This window comes from Canis aureus, chromosome 14, assembly GCF_053574225.1.
Source record: "Canis aureus isolate CA01 chromosome 14, VMU_Caureus_v.1.0, whole genome shotgun sequence".
In the NCBI taxonomy this organism is placed as follows: Eukaryota; Metazoa; Chordata; class Mammalia; order Carnivora; family Canidae; genus Canis; species Canis aureus.
The window spans coordinates 39,861,857-39,879,067 of record NC_135624.1 but is presented as its reverse complement, the minus strand read 5'-3'; the positions used below and the strand labels follow the sequence as shown (position 1 = coordinate 39,879,067).

At 67.5% G+C, this 17,211-nt stretch overlaps 1 protein-coding gene across 1 annotated transcript; it reads left to right on the top strand.

The window, feature by feature from the left end:
* Positions 1 to 6,890: 6,890 nt before the first annotated feature.
* Positions 6,891 to 10,388, top strand: ARC (activity regulated cytoskeleton associated protein). Its single transcript, XM_077847493.1, has 3 exons — positions 6,891 to 8,969; positions 9,217 to 9,341; positions 9,575 to 10,388. The coding sequence occupies exon 1, from the start codon at positions 7,149 to 7,151 to the stop codon at positions 8,337 to 8,339; it is 1,191 nt and encodes a 396-aa protein (XP_077703619.1). The 5' UTR covers positions 6,891 to 7,148; the 3' UTR covers positions 8,340 to 8,969; positions 9,217 to 9,341; positions 9,575 to 10,388.
* The last annotated feature ends 6,823 nt before the right edge of the window (positions 10,389 to 17,211 follow it).

The following is a 17,211-nucleotide window of genomic DNA, read 5'->3' as shown; positions in this document are numbered from 1 at the left end:
TGCGGGGCCTACAGCCGAGCAGGGTGGCCGGGCTGGCGGCGGTGGGACATCCAGGTCCAGACCCCAGGACAGGGCCTCCCCTGGACAGGATGGCCCGGGGCATCGAGGGGCCCAGGCCCCAGCCCCAAGGGGCGAGCAGACACGGCGCACAAGGGACCCCTAGCCATTTCCGGCAGGGGGTGGTGCGGGGCCGGGGTCCCTCCAGGACGGCCCCTCTCGGGTGCAGGCGCAGTGCGGGCCTGCGTGCGTGGGGAAGCTCCGGGCTGCGTCACACTGAGCTATTCTCAGCCTCTCCTTCTACGGCTCCGGAAGTGTGCCTGGGAGCTGGTGCTCCGAGCCGGGAGCCGTGTAAATGGGGATGCAGAAGACAGCAGGAGAGTCGCCGCCACCCCCTCCCTGGACGTCCTGAACCCCCAGCTCTGGGGGTGTCCGGCCAGGGCCAGCTGGCAGTGTCCCCCCTCGTCCTGAGGGGCCGGCCACGCTGGGGGTTCCTGCTGCACCATCTGATCTGAGGGCCCTGGGCGTCCAGGGAGGCGGCGGGGGCGGCACAGCCTGGCCGGGGGCCCAGTGGGGCAGAGAGGAGGGGGTGGCCACGGGCTCCGGCCCCCACAGGCGGCTCCCCGGCTCCTGCCCCTGCCCGACTCACTGTCCCCCCTCCAGGCCACAGACCCAGGCTGGCAGCCCCGGTCCCTCCACCTTAGGACCTGCCGCCTCTCTCGTAATGCCTCCTCCAGGCCCTGCCCCTCCTGCTCCCCCTGCCGCCCCCCCCCCCCCCCCCGCGGCCAGCCCACCCCTGCCCACCCCCAGCTCTCCTCTGGGTGGCTGGCCCCAGAGCATTCGGGCTGTTGGGGGACCTGGGGGGCCAGGCTCCTCTGGGCAGGGACCAGGTGGGTGGGGGCCACTCCGCGTGCCCAGAGCCGGCTCAGAGGCTGGCACAGTCAGGGAGCCAGAGCCTGCCTGGGTTGGACAGATCGGGAGGGCGCCGATGCACACACGTACACACTCACCACACAAATGCGCGTGCGCACAGACACATTCATAAACGCTCGTAAACTGACACACACAGAGGAAGACGTGGTGCTCAGGGGCTCTGAGGCCACCGTGTAGGGGGAGGACAAGGTCACAAAGGACCCGGTTAACCTCTAACCTCCCGCTGGGAGGCCTTCCTGGAGGCGGTGACTATGGGCTCAGGTTTACACACCATGCAAACCCACGCTGAGCTTCTGTGCTTAGCTCTTCAAACCGGAGAGGCCTTGGCACCCGAACCAGGGGCGACGCGCAAGGGTGGGGTTGGGCACTCATGGTGGGGTGAGCAGGGAGGGCAGAGGTCCAGCCCACTCCTCACCACCCACCACTCGGTACAGCCTGCCTGTTTCGTGACGAGGATGACACCGGGGCCACAGCGGTCAAGGGATCCGCAGGAGGCCACACAGTGCCTAGGGGAGAAGCGGGCGGGGACGCAGGTGCCTGGAGAAGCAGGCGGGGACGCAGGTGCCCGATGCCCGTCGTGGTCTGCCGACGACGCTCACACTCAGCCAGGGGCACAGCCAAGCGGGGGTGCGTTTGGGATCCAGACACTGCGTGGGCGGCCCCACGGTGAGCAGTGAGCGTGGAATGTGGCTGGGTGCTGAGCCCGGGGATCCCCCCCTGCACACCTGCCCCAGGCCACAGTGGGATCCCTCCTGCTGGAGCAGCGGGGAGCCAGCCCGACTCCCTGGAGGCGAGGGGCTGCTCCATGAGGAGCCCGAACCTCTGAGCAGGGGTCCAGCCCGCAGCCCGTGTCCTCGGGGCCCTTCCTCAGGGCGCGCGGGGGTCCTGGTGAGGCCCCTCTGTCACGGGGCAATGTGCACCCCCTGCACCCACCATGCTTGGCGCCTGCCATGTCTGGCTCGGGAACTGTTCTCGCCTGACTGACCGACCGACCACCTCCCGGCCGAGCAGGACCAGGACTCTTTCCAGGGAGGGATGTGGATGCCCGGAAGGGGCAGGGCCGAGGGGCCCAGGCGCAGTTGCACAGGGCGCGGACTGAGCTCCCGGGTGCAGCAGGGGCCTGCAGGTCTCCGCACACACGGCCTGCATGCCTGCATGCGAGGGGTGCCTGGCTTGCCCCGCCCGGGTCTCAGTTTCCCCCTCTGCACTGGCTGAGGGTGGTGGCGAGGCTGGCCTCTGGGGGCCCGGGGCCCGGCCTCCCCGCCTGGCGGGGCCGCCTGCAGCGCCCAGGAGCAGCTGGCTCCAGCACCTCTGTGCCAGCCTCCTCGGAAAAAATACAAAACTTTCCTTGGAGGCCGGGTGGGGAGGGAGGCGCTGAGGCAGGAGGCAGGAAGGAGGGAGCGGGGAGAGGGTCTGGTGTGTGGGGGCCCAGAACGAACAGGCTGCCTGTTCCAGGGACAGGACGCAGCGCACTCCCTGTGCCAAGCCTGAGACAGAGGAAGTTCGGGGTGGGGGGAAGGACTGGGAAGATGTTGCCTCAGCTCAGGGTGCTCACTTGGAGCCCCCTCCCAGCACCTCTGCCTCCCAAGGGGCCCCCCACGCCATCGCTCAGCCCCCCATCTCAGGTGTCTCAACAATGTGCGCCCGGTGCTGACGGGGCTCCTGCTGCCCCTGCCTCCTTCCGCCCTGGCCGCTCAGGGGTCTCTGGCAGGTGCAGCAGGCAGGTGTGGCCCAGGGACCCCTTCCCTCTCACTTGCCGGCTGAAAGGCCCGGGGGAGGGGGGGGCCCACCTCTTGGAACCTCTGTAAAAACAGGGCGAGGGTGTCCCCTTGAGACATGAACGGGTGCCCTTGTCTCTCCCAACCTCCTGGCATCTCCAGCTCTCTGCCCCCCTCTCGCCCCACCCGTCCCTTCTTCCTCTTTGCCCTTGGGCCCAATGTCACCTCTAACCCACTGTATCCTGAGCTCGGCCCTGGCTCCCCGGGCTTCCTGTGGCCCAGGTCCCCCCACAGGAGGCCCCGAGGAGGGTGGGCAGCAGGGAGGCCCTGCGGGGGCGGGGGCGGACTGGGGCAGGGCCACCCTGAGGGCCCAGGGGTCCTCCAGCTGCCAGGGCTCAGATCCCAGGCCCTGTGCCAGCTGCTCTCCCCACATCACTGGGGCCTGTGCAGCCGCCCCAGGCAGCCACCCCAGCCCCACTGCTGCCTCCGAAGACAGAGCCAGCAAGTGGCAAAGCAGAGCCGTGGGGAGGGGACTAGGCCTGGGGGGGCACCGGGGATCGGGGTGGCCTTGCCCTCGGCTCCCAGCTCCAGCAGTGGTGGTGGCAGTGGCGTGGGGCCCCACAGGGTAGAGGCCGTGAGCAAGGGCTGATCCTGGGCAGGAAGGTCCAGGCGAGTCCCCGTGTCTGCGGTGGCCACGGAGCCCTGCACCTCCCCCCCCCCCCCCCCCCCCCCCCCCCCCCCCGCGAGGAGCCTGTGCTCACGCCCTGGGTGCTAAGTGGTGTTACGGGTGACAACCCCGGGAGATTTCCCGGGCGGTTAGCTGCGCGGGAAGCCCTGTGCCAACAGGGGAAGTCTGGAAAGCCCAAGGCCTGCGAGTCCACCGGGCACAGGCAGCCTGACCTGCCCGGGTGAGCATTACCCGCAGCACACCTGGGGGCCAGGCAGTGGGGCCAGGGAGCCTGCACCACGGGGTCCCCAGGGGCAGGTGCAAGGCTGCTGGAAGGGACGGGGTCACGGAGCAGCCAGGGGAAGGCAGGCCCTGAGCAGGCCCAGGGGTCTGTTTAGGGTGCGGTGGGGAGCGTGGATTGGGGAGGGAGGCCTCATCTCCAAACAGGCCTCTGAGCATCACAGATCAGCTCCTGGGGTCTGGGAGCCCGGCACCCTGGAGGGGATGGAACCGGATGGGGCGTGGGGTGTTGCTGCCTGGATCCTAGCGTTGGCCACACACGCCCCCCACCACCCGTGGTCACTCTGGCCTGCCCTCCCTGCCCACAGAGCCCCCTCCTCCCAAGGCAGGCCCAAGGAGCAGCTGAGCAGCTGGGCTCTAAGCTGGGAGAAACCCCCAGGCTCCCCCGCCCCTGCAGCCCTAAGCGGCCCTGCTCTGGGTGAGGCGGGGGAGGGCTGGGGGCAGGAGGCCAGCACTCTGCGCCTTCACTCCTGCTTGTGGGGACGGGCACAGCGGAGGGCGGGCCAGAACCCCCCCTCCCGGGGCCGCGGGGAGCCCGCCTGACCTCTTCTCCGGAGGCAGCAGAAGAATGGAGCCCAAGGCTCCAGTGCGGGGGGTTGCCGAGGGCTTCTGGGGCGATAATTGGGCAGCGATTAAGTGTTCTCGAGCAGAGGCTGTCGCCTGTCACCTGTGACGGCCAGCACTGCGCAGCCTCCGTGCTGGTCCTGCCAGGTCTCCGCGTGACCCACCAGCACCCCCTCCCGCTGGACCCTGCTCCCTCATGCCCACGTGAGGCTGGTCTGGCCACAGGGGATGGGGTCCCAAGGGGTTCGGGTCTGAGATCCTGTCCCCCAGCCGGGTCCCCCCACAAAGGGGATGCTCACGCGGCCCCAGCCCCTCTAGCGCTTCACTGCTTCTCGGGGTCTGGTCAACCCCTCCTGACCCTCTGGGTCCCGCCTGGGCTCCCTCCTCCAGGAAGCCCTGCAGGCTGCCACTGGCTGGCCGGGTGGAGTGGGGGGCTGGAGGTCACTGCGGGCCTGAGACCCGGAAGGGTGTGCGTGGGCCCCCAGCTGGTCGGGACCGGGCCTGAGGGTCACCCTCGGGGCTCACGTGGTCTTTGCAAGCCGCTGGTCACTCAAGTGCTGGCTCTCTGGCCCTCCCAGCACACACGCACACACAGAGGCACGTGTGGGGTCCCTGCACAGCGGGCTTATGAGGGGTCCTCCTTGACAACGGCCCTGACACAAGCCCGAGCTCACCCCAGACGTGGACACAGGACTCAGAGCTACACACGGCCCCAAGCTCCTCCACCACACAGACTCACACTCCTCACACCGGGCACAAGCAGGCCTTGTGCCGGCTGCCTCCTCCCGCTCTCAGGAACGCAGCCTGGGCTGGGCAGCTCCGGGATTCCTGTTCTCGCAGCTTCTCTGCCTGGCTCCCCCTCCCCTCCCTACTCCGTGCTGCCCCTCCGCCTCCCTTTCTGCCCACCCACTCGCCTTTAATTAGAAATGCCAGGAGAGCGATTTGGGGCAAGTTTTTGCCAGAAAGACATTTCCCCCCAAGTAGGGGTGGAAGCTTAGAGTGGGGGGAAAGAGACAGATTGGTTCTGGGGTGGGGAGGAGGGTTTCTAGGGGAGCAGGGAGCAGGGCCTGGTAGGGGAGCTGGGAGTGGGGATTCCAGAGACTGTGTGAATCAGACAGAGTGGGGCTGGACATGGATCGGGGACAGGTGGGGGTATGAGTGTGCCTGGGGGATGGCTGGGTGGGGGGGGATGAGTGTGCCTGGGGGTGGGGGTAGGAGAGGAGCCCATGAGTGTGCCTGGGGGTGGGGGTAGGAGAGGAGCCCATGAGTGTGCCGTGTGTGGCTGACAGAGGGGGTGGGAAGCTGACAGGAGGGGCTAGGGCGTCTTGGCTCATGGTTGCGGGTCTGTGTGCCCAGGGCTTTGGGCAGCGTGTGGTACCTGTGCCCCCATAACATCAGAGGACCCGGGGCCCTGAACCATCCATCCTGGGGTAACCCAGAAAGGATGTCCCTCCCCCACCACTGTTGCCAGGGAGGCAGAAGGGGCCTCCCTCCCGAGGGAATCTCAGCTTCCGGAGCCCCATTCCTTATATGGCATTTTGCTTTTCTCTGCCTCTCCTGACTGCATAAGGCTGCCAGCACCCCTTCCATCCGCCACCGCCTCCTCCTTCTCCTTCCTTCCCCCTCCCCCTCCTCCTCCCTCCCCTCCTCCTTCTCCTCCTTCCCCTCCTCCTTCCCCTCCTCCTCCCTTCCCCTCCTCCTTCCTTCCCCTCCTCCTTCCTTCCCCCTCCTCCTTCCTTCCCCCTCCTCCCTCCTTCCCCTCCTCCTCCTTCTCCTTCCTTCCTCCTCCTCCCTCTCCTCCTCCCCCCAACCCTCTTCCATCCTCTCAGAAGCCTTGGAGCTTCTTGGTTCCCTCTGTGACCTCGAGGTTCAGGGATCAGTACCCTTCATCTCCTCCCCATGCCCCCCCTCCACTGCCACCTTTCCCTGGAGGCATCACATGGAGAAATCTTGGGTCTCACCAAAGACGTGGGAGGGGGGCACCGGGCAGTCCTGTCCAGCCATCGCCACACTGGTGTCACACATCCGCACCCCTGTCGGGCCGGGGAGTCCGTCCCTCACACTCAGGAGGGGGGAGCGGCGCGGCGCCCGACCCGAGAGCCCCCAGGCAGCGGTGGGCAGGAGCCCGAGGCCACACCTGGGAACTCACACCTGACACCTGGGCGTGCTTGCACTCTCCGGGCACGGGGAAGCTCCCTGAAGCCTTCAGCTCCGGGGAGGGGTCTGCAGGGCCGTCGGGGGTCGCAGGGGCTCCTCCGTGGCTGAACGTCCGGCCACGCCGCCCGGGGCGGGCGCGGGGGCAGCGAGGGCCCCAGGAGGGCGGGGTCGAGGCCCCCCCCGCGGCCCGCAGCGAGGACGGCGGCCGCGGAGCGCGCAGGCCCTGCGGGAGGGGCTCGCTCTCGACCTCCCTGCGCGCCCCGGGCCCCGCCCCTGCGCCCCGCCGCCCGCCGCGCTTTGGGGGGTCGCTGGGTCCCGGCACCGTCCCTCGCCCCGCAGGCCGAGCGCGCCGGGGAGGGGGCGCGGGAGCCCGCAGGCGATTAGTCACCCGGGCCGCCGGCGCGTGCAGGGGGTGGGTCCTGCCCGGGCGCCGGGCGCGGGCGGGCGCGGGGGGCGGGGCGCGCGGGGCGGGGAGCCGGGCCGGGGCCAATGGGAGTGGGGGCTCGGCGAGGGGCCGCCCACGGCCGCGCTGCCGCATAAAGAGCCGGCGGCCGCGGCAGGGCGCAGAGCTCGGCGCCGCGGCTCTCGGCTCCTGCGGGCTGCTCCGCTCCTCCGCTCCTTCGCGCTGTTCCGCGCTGCTCCGCGCTGCTCCCCGCTCCCCGCTGCTCCCCGCTCCTCCGCGCTCCTCCGCGCCCCTCCGCTGCCGCAGCGCCGCGGGCACCGAAGGGACCGCCCCGGCTCCACCGCAGCCCGCCCGGGAGCCCTTCGCAGCCGTTTCCCGCCCGTCCGAGCGCCCGGCCACCTGCGCACAGATGGAGCTGGACCACATGACGAGCGGCGGCCTCCACGCCTACCCCGGGCCGCGGGGCGGGCCGGCGGCCAAGCCCAACGTGATCCTGCAGATCGGTAAGTGCCGGGCCGAGATGCTGGAGCACGTGCGCAGGACCCACCGGCACCTACTGACCGAGGTGTCCAAGCAGGTGGAGCGGGAGCTGAAGGGGTTGCACAGGTCGGTGGGGAAGCTGGAGAGCAACCTGGACGGCTACGTGCCCAGCGGCGACTCGCAGCGCTGGAGGAAGTCCATCAAGGCCTGCCTGTGCCGCTGCCAGGAGACCATCGCCAACCTGGAGCGCTGGGTCAAGCGGGAGATGCACGTGTGGCGGGAGGTCTTCTACCGGCTGGAGAGGTGGGCCGACCGCCTGGAGTCCATGGGCGGCAAGTACCCCGTGGGCAACGAGCCGGCCCGCCACACCGTCTCGGTGGGCGTCGGGGGGCCCGAGGGCTACTGCCAGGAGGCCGACGGCTACGACTACACCGTCAGCCCCTACGCCATCACCCCGCCTCCCGCCGCCGGGGAGCTGCCCGGCCAGGAGCCCTCCGAGGCCCAGCAGTACCCGCCCTGGGGGCCGGGTGAGGACGGGCAGCCGAGCCCCGGTGTGGACACGCAGATCTTCGAGGATCCCAGGGAGTTCCTCAGCCACCTGGAGGAGTACCTGCGACAGGTGGGCGGCTCCGAGGAGTACTGGCTGTCACAGATCCAGAACCACATGAACGGGCCGGCCAAGAAGTGGTGGGAGTTCAAGCAGGGCTCCGTGAAGAACTGGGTGGAGTTCAAGAAAGAGTTCCTGCAGTACAGCGAGGGCACGCTGTCCCGGGAGGCCATCCAGCGCGAGCTGGACCTGCCGCAGAAGCAGGGGGAGCCCCTGGACCAGTTCCTGTGGCGCAAGCGGGACCTGTACCAGACGCTCTACGTGGACGCCGAGGAGGAGGAGATCATCCAGTACGTGGTGGGCACCCTGCAGCCCAAACTCAAGCGCTTCCTGCGCCACCCGCTGCCCAAGACCCTGGAGCAGCTCATCCAGAGGGGCATGGAAGTGCAGGACGGCCTGGAGCAGGCGGCGGAGCCCGCGGGCCCCCGCCTCCCCGCCGAGGACGAGGCCGAGGCCCTCACGCCAGCCCTCACCAACGAGTCTGTAGCCAGTGACCGGACCCAGCCCGAATAGAGGCCAGCCCGGGCCCCAGCTGCCCACCACACCCCACCTGTGGCCTTTGCCGACCAGGACTTTGAAGCTGGGCTGACTCCTGCACGGGGGAGCCCCTCATCCTCATCCGGCTGGGCCCCCCACCTCAGCCTCCCAGCCTCACACAGACACATGTCATCCAGCTGTGGGCACAATCCCCCAAACGCCGAAGGGCCGCGGGCCCCCGGCCCCCTCCCTCTGTCTGTCTCTCCTGGCCTCTGACCCCACCCCGCACACCCTCAGGCCACGACCGGACCTCCCAGCTTCGTTATTCTGCTCAACGCCCAGGCCCTCTGGGCACTCAGGAATCAAGTGTGTCCAGATGGCGCAGGCCAGTGAGCACCACGCCCAGGGGACACCCCAGAACAGAAGCTGAGACAGCACCACGGGAACCTTGGCTTCGGGGCGCCGCCTCCTCCTGGCAGTTGCTGCCGCCGGCTGGCGCTCTATCGCCGCCGCCCAGGGCATCCGGCCAGCCTCAGGCAGCGCGGCTCCCTCCTGCTGGCCCCGAGCCGCAGCCTCGGCCGGAGCCGGAGCCGGAGCCGGAGCCGCAGACGCAGCAGCACCGCAGCCTCCACAGACCTGGCGTCCTGGTGCCTTCTGGCCCCTCAGGTGAGGCTCTGCCTGAGCACGGCCGCCAGGGGGCAATGCGGGGCAGGGAGGGCCCCGGGCCAGGTCCGCTCTCCAGGTGGAGAGCTCTTCCCCCCCCCGCCCAGAGGCATCCCCGGCAGGTTAGCTGCAGGGATGGGGGGGCTGCAGGGATGGGGAGTGGTGGGGGGAGCAAGACCCCAGGTTTCAGGGAGAAGGGCTGGGCTGGGTGCAGCTCTCACATGACCCCGTGCGCTCTCTCTCTCCTCAGCACCAGTGATTCACACCAGCCTGGAAAAGGATGGGCTGGGCGCGATGACTCACCCCCGGCAGGCGGAGGGTCCCACAGGGCCCCAGTCCTCAAACTCAGCTGAGGAGCCAGGAGGGTGACGACAGGTACGTGGCCGTCTCTCCACAGAGACCCTAACCCTCAGCTGGCCCCCCTGCTCCCCCAGGATCCCAGCCCCCCGCCAATGCACACAGCGCTCGGCCCGGGCAAGCCAAAAGGCGGCCCATCACGGGGGCCACAGCCCATCACGCCCGCCCCACAGCCTTCCCATGCGGCCCCTCCCGCCTCCGGCATGGCCCATGGCCCTGACCCCCCTGACCTCCTCGCGTCTTTCCCTCAGGTCTCAGGCTCCCACAGAGCCTTTGCTGCTGTGCCTGGAGCTGCCCCCCTCCTCCTGCGAGCTGCCTGCGCCGAGGAGACGAGGGGATGTTGAGGTCGGCGAGAGGGTGGGCCCGGCAGCGGGCTGCTGACGAAGACGGGCCAGCGTGAGGGCCGGGGCTGCCACGAGGCCTGCCCCGCTGGCCACCAGCCCGCCCGCCCGCCCCCAGGGCCACTGCAGCTGGCGTCGGGGTCTGCTCCTTGGGCCCCATCTCGCTCCAGCCCAGGACCCCCGCCACCGAATGGTGGCCGCCCCCTCCTGCCAGAGCTTTCCAGGAGCTCTGAGGCTGAGGCCACAGCTCCGGCCCCACCCGCAGCCCCAGGACCCCCGCCCCAGGAGATTGCAGGAGCCTCGCACCTGGGGCTTAGCAGGCTCTCTGCCAGGCCCCGCCGAGCCCCGGGCACGGACCCCCACCCCTCCCGGCACCCACACCCCGGTGCTGGCCGGCCACTCGTGTCTGCGGCCCGAGCAGGCCCTGGCTGGGGGTTCTCGTTTCTGCCTGCCCAGAGGGGGTTCCCAGATTCCGGGTGACTGTCAACCCCTCCATCCTGCACCCCTGCCAGCCTCCCCCCTAGATTTTATTTTTGCACATAAGCCATAACCCATACTCACAGGCTGGCATAGGCTGCAGGGAGGCCTCGGTTCCTTAAGACGGTGGCCGATTCCCCCCTCCCCCCCGGTCCCCAGCGGGTCAGGCCAGGCTGTGTGTACCCTTGCCACCTTACCTGAAGACAGACTCTTTTGTAAGATTTTGTTAATAAAACAATGAAACTTCTCGGCGTGTGCTGCTGTCTGTCTGCTGGTGTGGGGTGACTGGCATGGAGCTGCAGAGGGAGGCAGCTTGGGGTGGTGGGCCCCTGGAAGCCCCGTGAGTACTGACTGCAAGGTCTTGGGGGCCTGGGGAGCACAGCCCCATCACCCCACAGGCCAGTTGGTTGGGGTCCTGGATCCTCGGGGTAGAAGGGCCTTCGGGGCTCCCCTCATGGAAGCCAGTGCCCCGTGGCCTCCTGGCCTGAGCCAGGCGGCACTGGGAGAGACGGATGGAGACCTTCCGGCTGCGCTGAGGATGGCCCCCCAACATCTCCCACCCGCTGCCTGCTGGGGTGCAAGGGTGTCCTGAGAGCTCCGAGGGCTTCTGCCTGGGGGTCTTCTCTGGCCTTGAGCCCTGGAGACCCAGGCAAGGCAAGATCCCCGCTGGGAGGTGACCCTGACGAGTCCTGGGGCATAAGCTCGTTCTTCCCAAGACTGTTTCCTCATCTGCCAAATGAGCAAACCGTCACTAGTATAAATCCACGTGTGGGTCCAAGGACCGAGAGACGAGGGCCATCTCGTGCCCAGTGGGTGGCCGGCCTCATCTGCTTCCATGGGGCCGCAAGGGCCGGGAGAGGGGAGAGCTAGCCCGGAGGGGGCTCGAACCGCTGGACCAGCCAGTGTTCCAGGAGAAGCAGGCCCAGTGGAGACGGACAGTGAGCCGTTGGTCACAGGGAGCTTGCTTGCTCAGTGGCGGGGCAGTTCCCCTGGCGGGGAACCCCGGGGTCAGGAGGAGCTGCTGTGGGATCTCTTCTTCCCGGGCAAGGACGGCTCAGCTCCGCAGTTAGGCACATTGGCTGATTAAGCCAGGCCCACCCAAATGCCCTCGGGGATCTTCCTTACTGAAAGTCCACTGACTATGGGCTTCAGTGACACCTGCCAGAGGCCTTCCAAGCAATGTCTACATTAGGGTTCGACTGAATGCCTGGGGACGGTCCCCTAGCGAGGCCGACGTGTCCAACTGACCAATACAAGTGCCGCAGTCACGGGCAGTGCTCGTCACCTACCCAGCGCGGGTCCTCCCCTCCAGAGGGGCTGCCCTGCTCCATGGGGTGCGGGGCCAGGTGGCGAGGCCAGGTGTAGGCAGTGCGAGTCCAGCCCAGGCTGGGGAGGTGCTGCTCCTCCTGCTGGAGCCTCTCTGCAGGGTCACGGCGTAGGGCGGGGGCTGCGGGGCGCAGGAGGAGGCCTGCGGAGGCAGGAAGGGAGCCGGAGCAGAAAGAAACACCTGCCACGGGGAAATGTCGTCACCCTCCGCGTGGAGGGGGCTGGCGGCCCTGAGCCAGGGGCTCCGTGGTGAAAAGGAGCCTCTTCCCTATTCTTCCCTTTTATGTCTTTTCAATAATGGAAGCTTGGAAAGAATGGGGAAAGGAAGTTGACAGGAACTGGAGGCTGGGGCCCCGTGGCGATGCCTGAGAGGCAGTGATTCCTCCTGGAGAAATACTACAGCTCGCATCAAAGGCTGGAAGCTGTAGGAGCTTTTTCTTTTTAATAATAAAAAAGTTACTCCCTGTAATTGGATGATGGTGAGACAGGCTAACTGAGCACTTGGAGAATTGGAGACGCTGCCTCTGTGTCCTAGAGGAGGGCAGGGGCCGAGCGGGGCAGGGTGGGGTGGAGGGGCCCAGACCCAGCCAAGCCCCGAAACAGGATGCGCCCCCTCCCCCAGGCCACCTCACCCCTCCCCATCCCGCCCATGCGCATTGCGGACCACCCCGCCTCCTCTCTTGCCTAGTGCGTGGGGAAACTGAGGCACAGGGAGGGGCCCTGCTTGCCTCCCTTGGAAGCTGGACTGGAGATGGGGCGTCCGGAAGCCCGAGGGGCTCACCTTGCAGACCCAGCTGGGTGCAGGGCTGCCAAGGATGAGGCTCAAGCCCCAGGGCTGCCGCTTCTATAAAACCACATCTGCCCGAGAGCTGGCCCAGGGTCCGCGGGCAGGGCGCCAGGCTGGGTGGGCGCTCGGGCTGCTACTCCGGTCGTCCCTTGGAGGCTCGGCTGAGATGGAGGCCTTGCTTGTCCCACGAATGTGCTCTTGGGGGTGGGCCCTCAGCCTGGTGCTGGGGAGACTGCAGCACCCCGCAAGGGCCGGCCCGGAACCCAGCTTGGAAGTTGCGCGAATCAGCGCGGGGCCAAGCCGCGTGACAAAGAGGCCCACAAACATACACGTGTGGTGGGTGCCGGGCCCGTGTTTATCCAGACCTTCCAAAGCCCCTGGCTGTGTCCTCTGAGGCCAGAGGGAAGGCAAAGGACCAGGAAGGGCGTACCCCAGTCTTGGGCCCTGTAGGCCCAGGGAGGAGGCCCCACGCTGCCACGGGCACCTGCACAGGGACCGCAATCACAGCTCCACGTATGGCGGCGAGCAGGAGGGAGGCAGGGAGGGCTTCCGTGGACAGCCCGAGGGCAGAAGGCCACGTGGAAAATCGTTTGGAGGGATGTGAACTTCACCCTGCCCCAGGGAGGCCCGGCCTCCGCCCTTGGCTGCGGGGGTGCGGGGGGGCTCGCCGCCGAGCCCGTGGACACCCTGAGTCCGGTGTCTTTGCTTCCCTGGGGCTCTGGGCTGCACGGCATGGGCTCGGCCTCCCGAGGGGCTGGACGCTGAGGTCAGCCACGTGGGCAGCCAACCAGGTCCACGCAAGGGAAGCCCCATGAAGACCTGGGACACCGGGACTGGGGGCTCCCCGGGCGGCCACACTGGTGCGCGCTGCCACCGTGCCGCCAGGGGAACCCACGCTGCCCACGACTCCGTGGGGAGAGGGCGGTCCGGACCCTGCGGGGCCCTGCCTGGGGCGCCCTTCCCCTGGGTGCTGGGGGTCTGGGTCCTCTCCCTGCGGTATGCCGTCACCCTGAGCACGACGGCTCCGTGAGCTCCGGGGGCCCTTCTAGAGAATCAGCGAGCCCCACAGGGTCTCGGGGACCCCAGACTGCAGCTGGCATGACCAGTGAGGGTGGTCTCGAGGATTGTTCCCAGGTGATATAACGTCACAGGTGACACGACTCTTCCTAGCCTGTAAGAGACTAACTCCAGGGGCTTTAGGATTAACATAGACATTTAACAAAATCAAACTTAAAATATTACCATTTTTGTTAAGAATTTGTATGTGTTTCATATTTTGACCTTTTTCACACTGGAGAGAATTTGGCTGATTGAAGTAACGGAGAAGCTCATGATGCCGATGTGAAGTGTCTAACTGGTCCACTGGTGTGGGTTTGTGACTTTAGGTAGAAATCACGTAAAAATTTTATGTACAGTGTTGGAACATTGGAAAGAGCTTAAGAATCACCATATTTTTTTATCCTAATTTATTGAATTTATAAACATTTTTAAGTACTTGGAAATTTCACAAAGTTTGACAAAGTAGATTCCGTGCGGAATATGTTGATTTAATGAGTGTAGTTGAAAAGGCTTGAGGACATCAGTGGGACCAAACATTATTTTAAAGTCCCCTTCAACCGGCTACGGAGAGAGTGTAGAACCGCGGGTGTCCCTCAGAGTTTGAAGGGAAGGGTCCTCTGGGGGGCTCAGCGGTGGAGCGCCTGCCTCTGGCCGGGGGCGTGACCCCGGGGTCCTGGGATCGAGTCCCACATCGCGCTCCCTGAAGGGAGCCTGCTTCTCCCTCTGCATATGTCTCTGCCTCTCTCTGTGTCTCTCATGAATAAATAAATAAAATCTTAAAAAAAAAAAAAGAATCTGAAGAGACGAGGCCTGGGGACTTGTCATGTGGAGCTCCAGCACCCATTTAAAGGAGGAAGTGGCTTCTGAGCCCCTGGTCCTGGGCGCAGCCGAGCACAGCTGAGCTCCCTCCAAGGGTGCTGCCTCCCCTGAGCTCAGAGCTCCGGGTCCCTTGAGGGCCTGGGGACCCCGTCCAGCTGAGCTCTCCTGTCCCAATGCCCCGCCCCTGACTCGCCTCGCATTCTGCTCCCACCTAGGCTCCTCCTCCCCCTCCTCTCCTCTTCCCTTTGGCCTTTTGGGGGCAGTCTCTGGGTCCCTGTTGTCTCTGTCTCCACGCATCTCTGTCTCTCTCTCCTTCATGACAAGTTTCCCCATGACAGGCCCCCCCAGGAGGGATCCCCAGGACGGCCCCCCAGGATGAGCCCCCCAGGATGGCTCCCCCAGGACAGGCTCCCCCATGACAGGTTCCCCAGGAGGGCTCCCCCAGGATGGGCCCCCCAGGACGGCTCCCCTCAGGATAGGCTCCCCAAGGACGGCCCCCCCAGGACGGGCTTCCTTCCAGGGCCCCATCTTCCCAACCTGGGAGTGGAGGCACAGGGAGGTGCAAGGATGTGCCCAAGGTTGCGGGTGTACCAGCCAGATGCCTGGTCGCCTGCCTACTGCCTGGAAGATGCTGGAACTAATGGCCGCACTGCAGGGGTGCTTCTGAGACCCCCTCACTGCAGCTGCCTCGGAGGGCCTGCTGGGAACACGCTCTTCTCCACAACAGCAAAGGGAAAGGTGGGTGCTGAGGACGGTGGTTCTGCTGTGGGCGTGGCAGGCCTGCAGGACCAGTGTCCCCAGGGCCCCGCCTGCAGGGACCTCGAGTGCAGACCAGCCTGACCTTGAGGCTCCCATGCTTTTCTGTCCTCCCTGCCGGAGGCCCCAGAGCAGGAGCCCCAGACCCTCCTGCACACCCAGCACCCCACCACCACGCTGTGGCTCTCCCAGCCAGCACCCGACTTTCCGGTTCCGGAGGCCAGGCTGAACCAGCCTCCCAGGCTGGAGGCCCCACCTGGCCCTCGGGGAGCACTCGCCCCGCCATGCGCCTTGGAGTCTGGGCGCCCCCCTGGCCGCCTGTCCAGACGGGGGGGGCTGAGGTCCAGGGGCAGCGGTCATCAGGTGAGTCCAGGGCCAGCTCGGGCCCAGCCTCTCAGCAGGGTGGAAGCGGGCGGCAGCAGCCGATGTTCCTTCCTGGGTGGGCCCCACTCTTGCCCTCACGCCTCTCCTGCCCCCTTAGCCACGCCAAACCCTCCCTCCAGACGGCCAGATGCCCCAGGAGCTGGCGCGGGCCACCCTGGAGCACCCAGGTGATGTCGGCGCGGCCTGAGGGCGGGGCTGAAGCCGGATGCAGGCCGGGGTGGCCCTTCCAGCAGCACAGTCCCTGCAGGTGGGGTCCGCTCCCCTGAACCCCCCAGAGGCCCCGCGGCTGCCAGCCCATCCGCTCTTTTCTCTGTGCCCATGAGTCCCCGTCCATGGACGCTGCACGGAAGATACCCTGGGCCTGGCCCCCCAGTCCCGGCTCACAGTGGCCCCCAAGGCCCAGCTGGGAGCCCAGGAAGGGCCCGGACACCCCCACCCCAGCTCCCCGGCCCTGCCCAGCCTCCCCGCTCAGCCCCACTCCCGGCCAAGCTGGCTCAGGTGCCTGTTTCTTCTGTGACTACAGCCGCACTCCTAGAGCCGCCCCCCAGGAGCCGTCTCCCCACGCCCCCTCCCTGGAGCCGCCCCCCAGCTGCCCCCTCCTCTCCCCAGAGGCCAGCACCCCGCCTGAATCCCACACTCAGGGCGCACTCCTCCTCCAGGGTGGGGTCTGGGATGGCAGCTCCTTGCCTCTGTGTGGGTCTTCGCTCTTCCTGGGGTTTGGGTGGCTCCCTGCCCCTGCCCCTGTCCTGCCCTCTACTCCCTGCCCCTGCCTCGCCCCGCCCCTGCTCTCCTGCCAGCCCCCACCAATGTGTGAGCCACACTCCTGCCGCCGAGGCCCCGTCAGTCCTACACGCGGCCCACGGCCTCTGCTTCCATGTCCATGTCTGTTTGTGCTGATTCCCCCCAGACCCTCTTCCTGGAATCCAGACGTTTATGAAACAAAACTGCTGAGCAGGAAGGCCCTGCTCCCCGACTCCCGCGGCCTCCTCTGGCCTCCCCCGGGGGGCCTCAGCTCTGACCCCTCTCCCTGCCCCACGGGGTCCCAAGGTGCGGCTCACCCCACCCCCTGCCACCCCCGCCACTGGCCCTCCTCCTCTCCCTCCAGCCTCCTCTGGCCCCTCCAGTCCTGCGAGCCGCCCGCCCTGTCCTTCCAGAACCCCCTAGAAGCAGCCCTCCTCCCCCGTCCTCCCCACAGGCCCCACCCTCTGCCTGGCTCCTGGCTGTTTCCCGCTGCCCACCTCTGTCCACCTGGAAGTGCTCCAGGGTGCCTCCTCCCTCTGACCAGCCTGTGTGCAGGAGCCCTGGGCCCTGGCACCGGCTGCCTCGGTTCAGCCCTGGCAAGGGCAGGGGTGCCGGGTGTCCCTCCCCGACCCCCTTTCCCCAAGGGCCCGTCCCCCCAGCTGGGCTCAGACCATGGGAGGACCTGCGGAGGCCGCAGGGTGCCAGGCGCTGTCCCTCTGAGCCGCGGGCCCAGGCAGGGCAGGGTGGGGGGCCCGGGGGAGGGAGGCCTGGGCAGCGCTGTTCCCCCAGACAGCGGCACCCTGAGGAGGGGGTGTGCGCCCCCCGAGGGGTGGGGGAGGCCTGGAGGGGGGTCGGAGCAGGGCCCCGTGAGGGCCGCCTCCCTGCTTGCCTCTCCGCGGGTCTCACCAGGCGGGGAATGGCCATCGCCCCCCAGACCTCTCCTCCTCCCCTGATGCCCTGCTCTCTGGCCCCCCATGGACACCACCCTCCACCCCTACCCTTGCCATGGCCTCTGTGGGCCCCCGGCCCCCCAGTCCCTGCACCTGCTTGGTGCTTGCTGAACACAGACCCAGCCGCGCCCTCTGTGCCCGGCGGTGGGGGCTCCTGGGGGCTCTGGGCTCCCCTGCTCCTGCTGGCTCATCTGGCGTCCTCTGCGGCAGGAGTCTGGGCTGTGAAGGAGGCTATTTTTAGCCTGTTA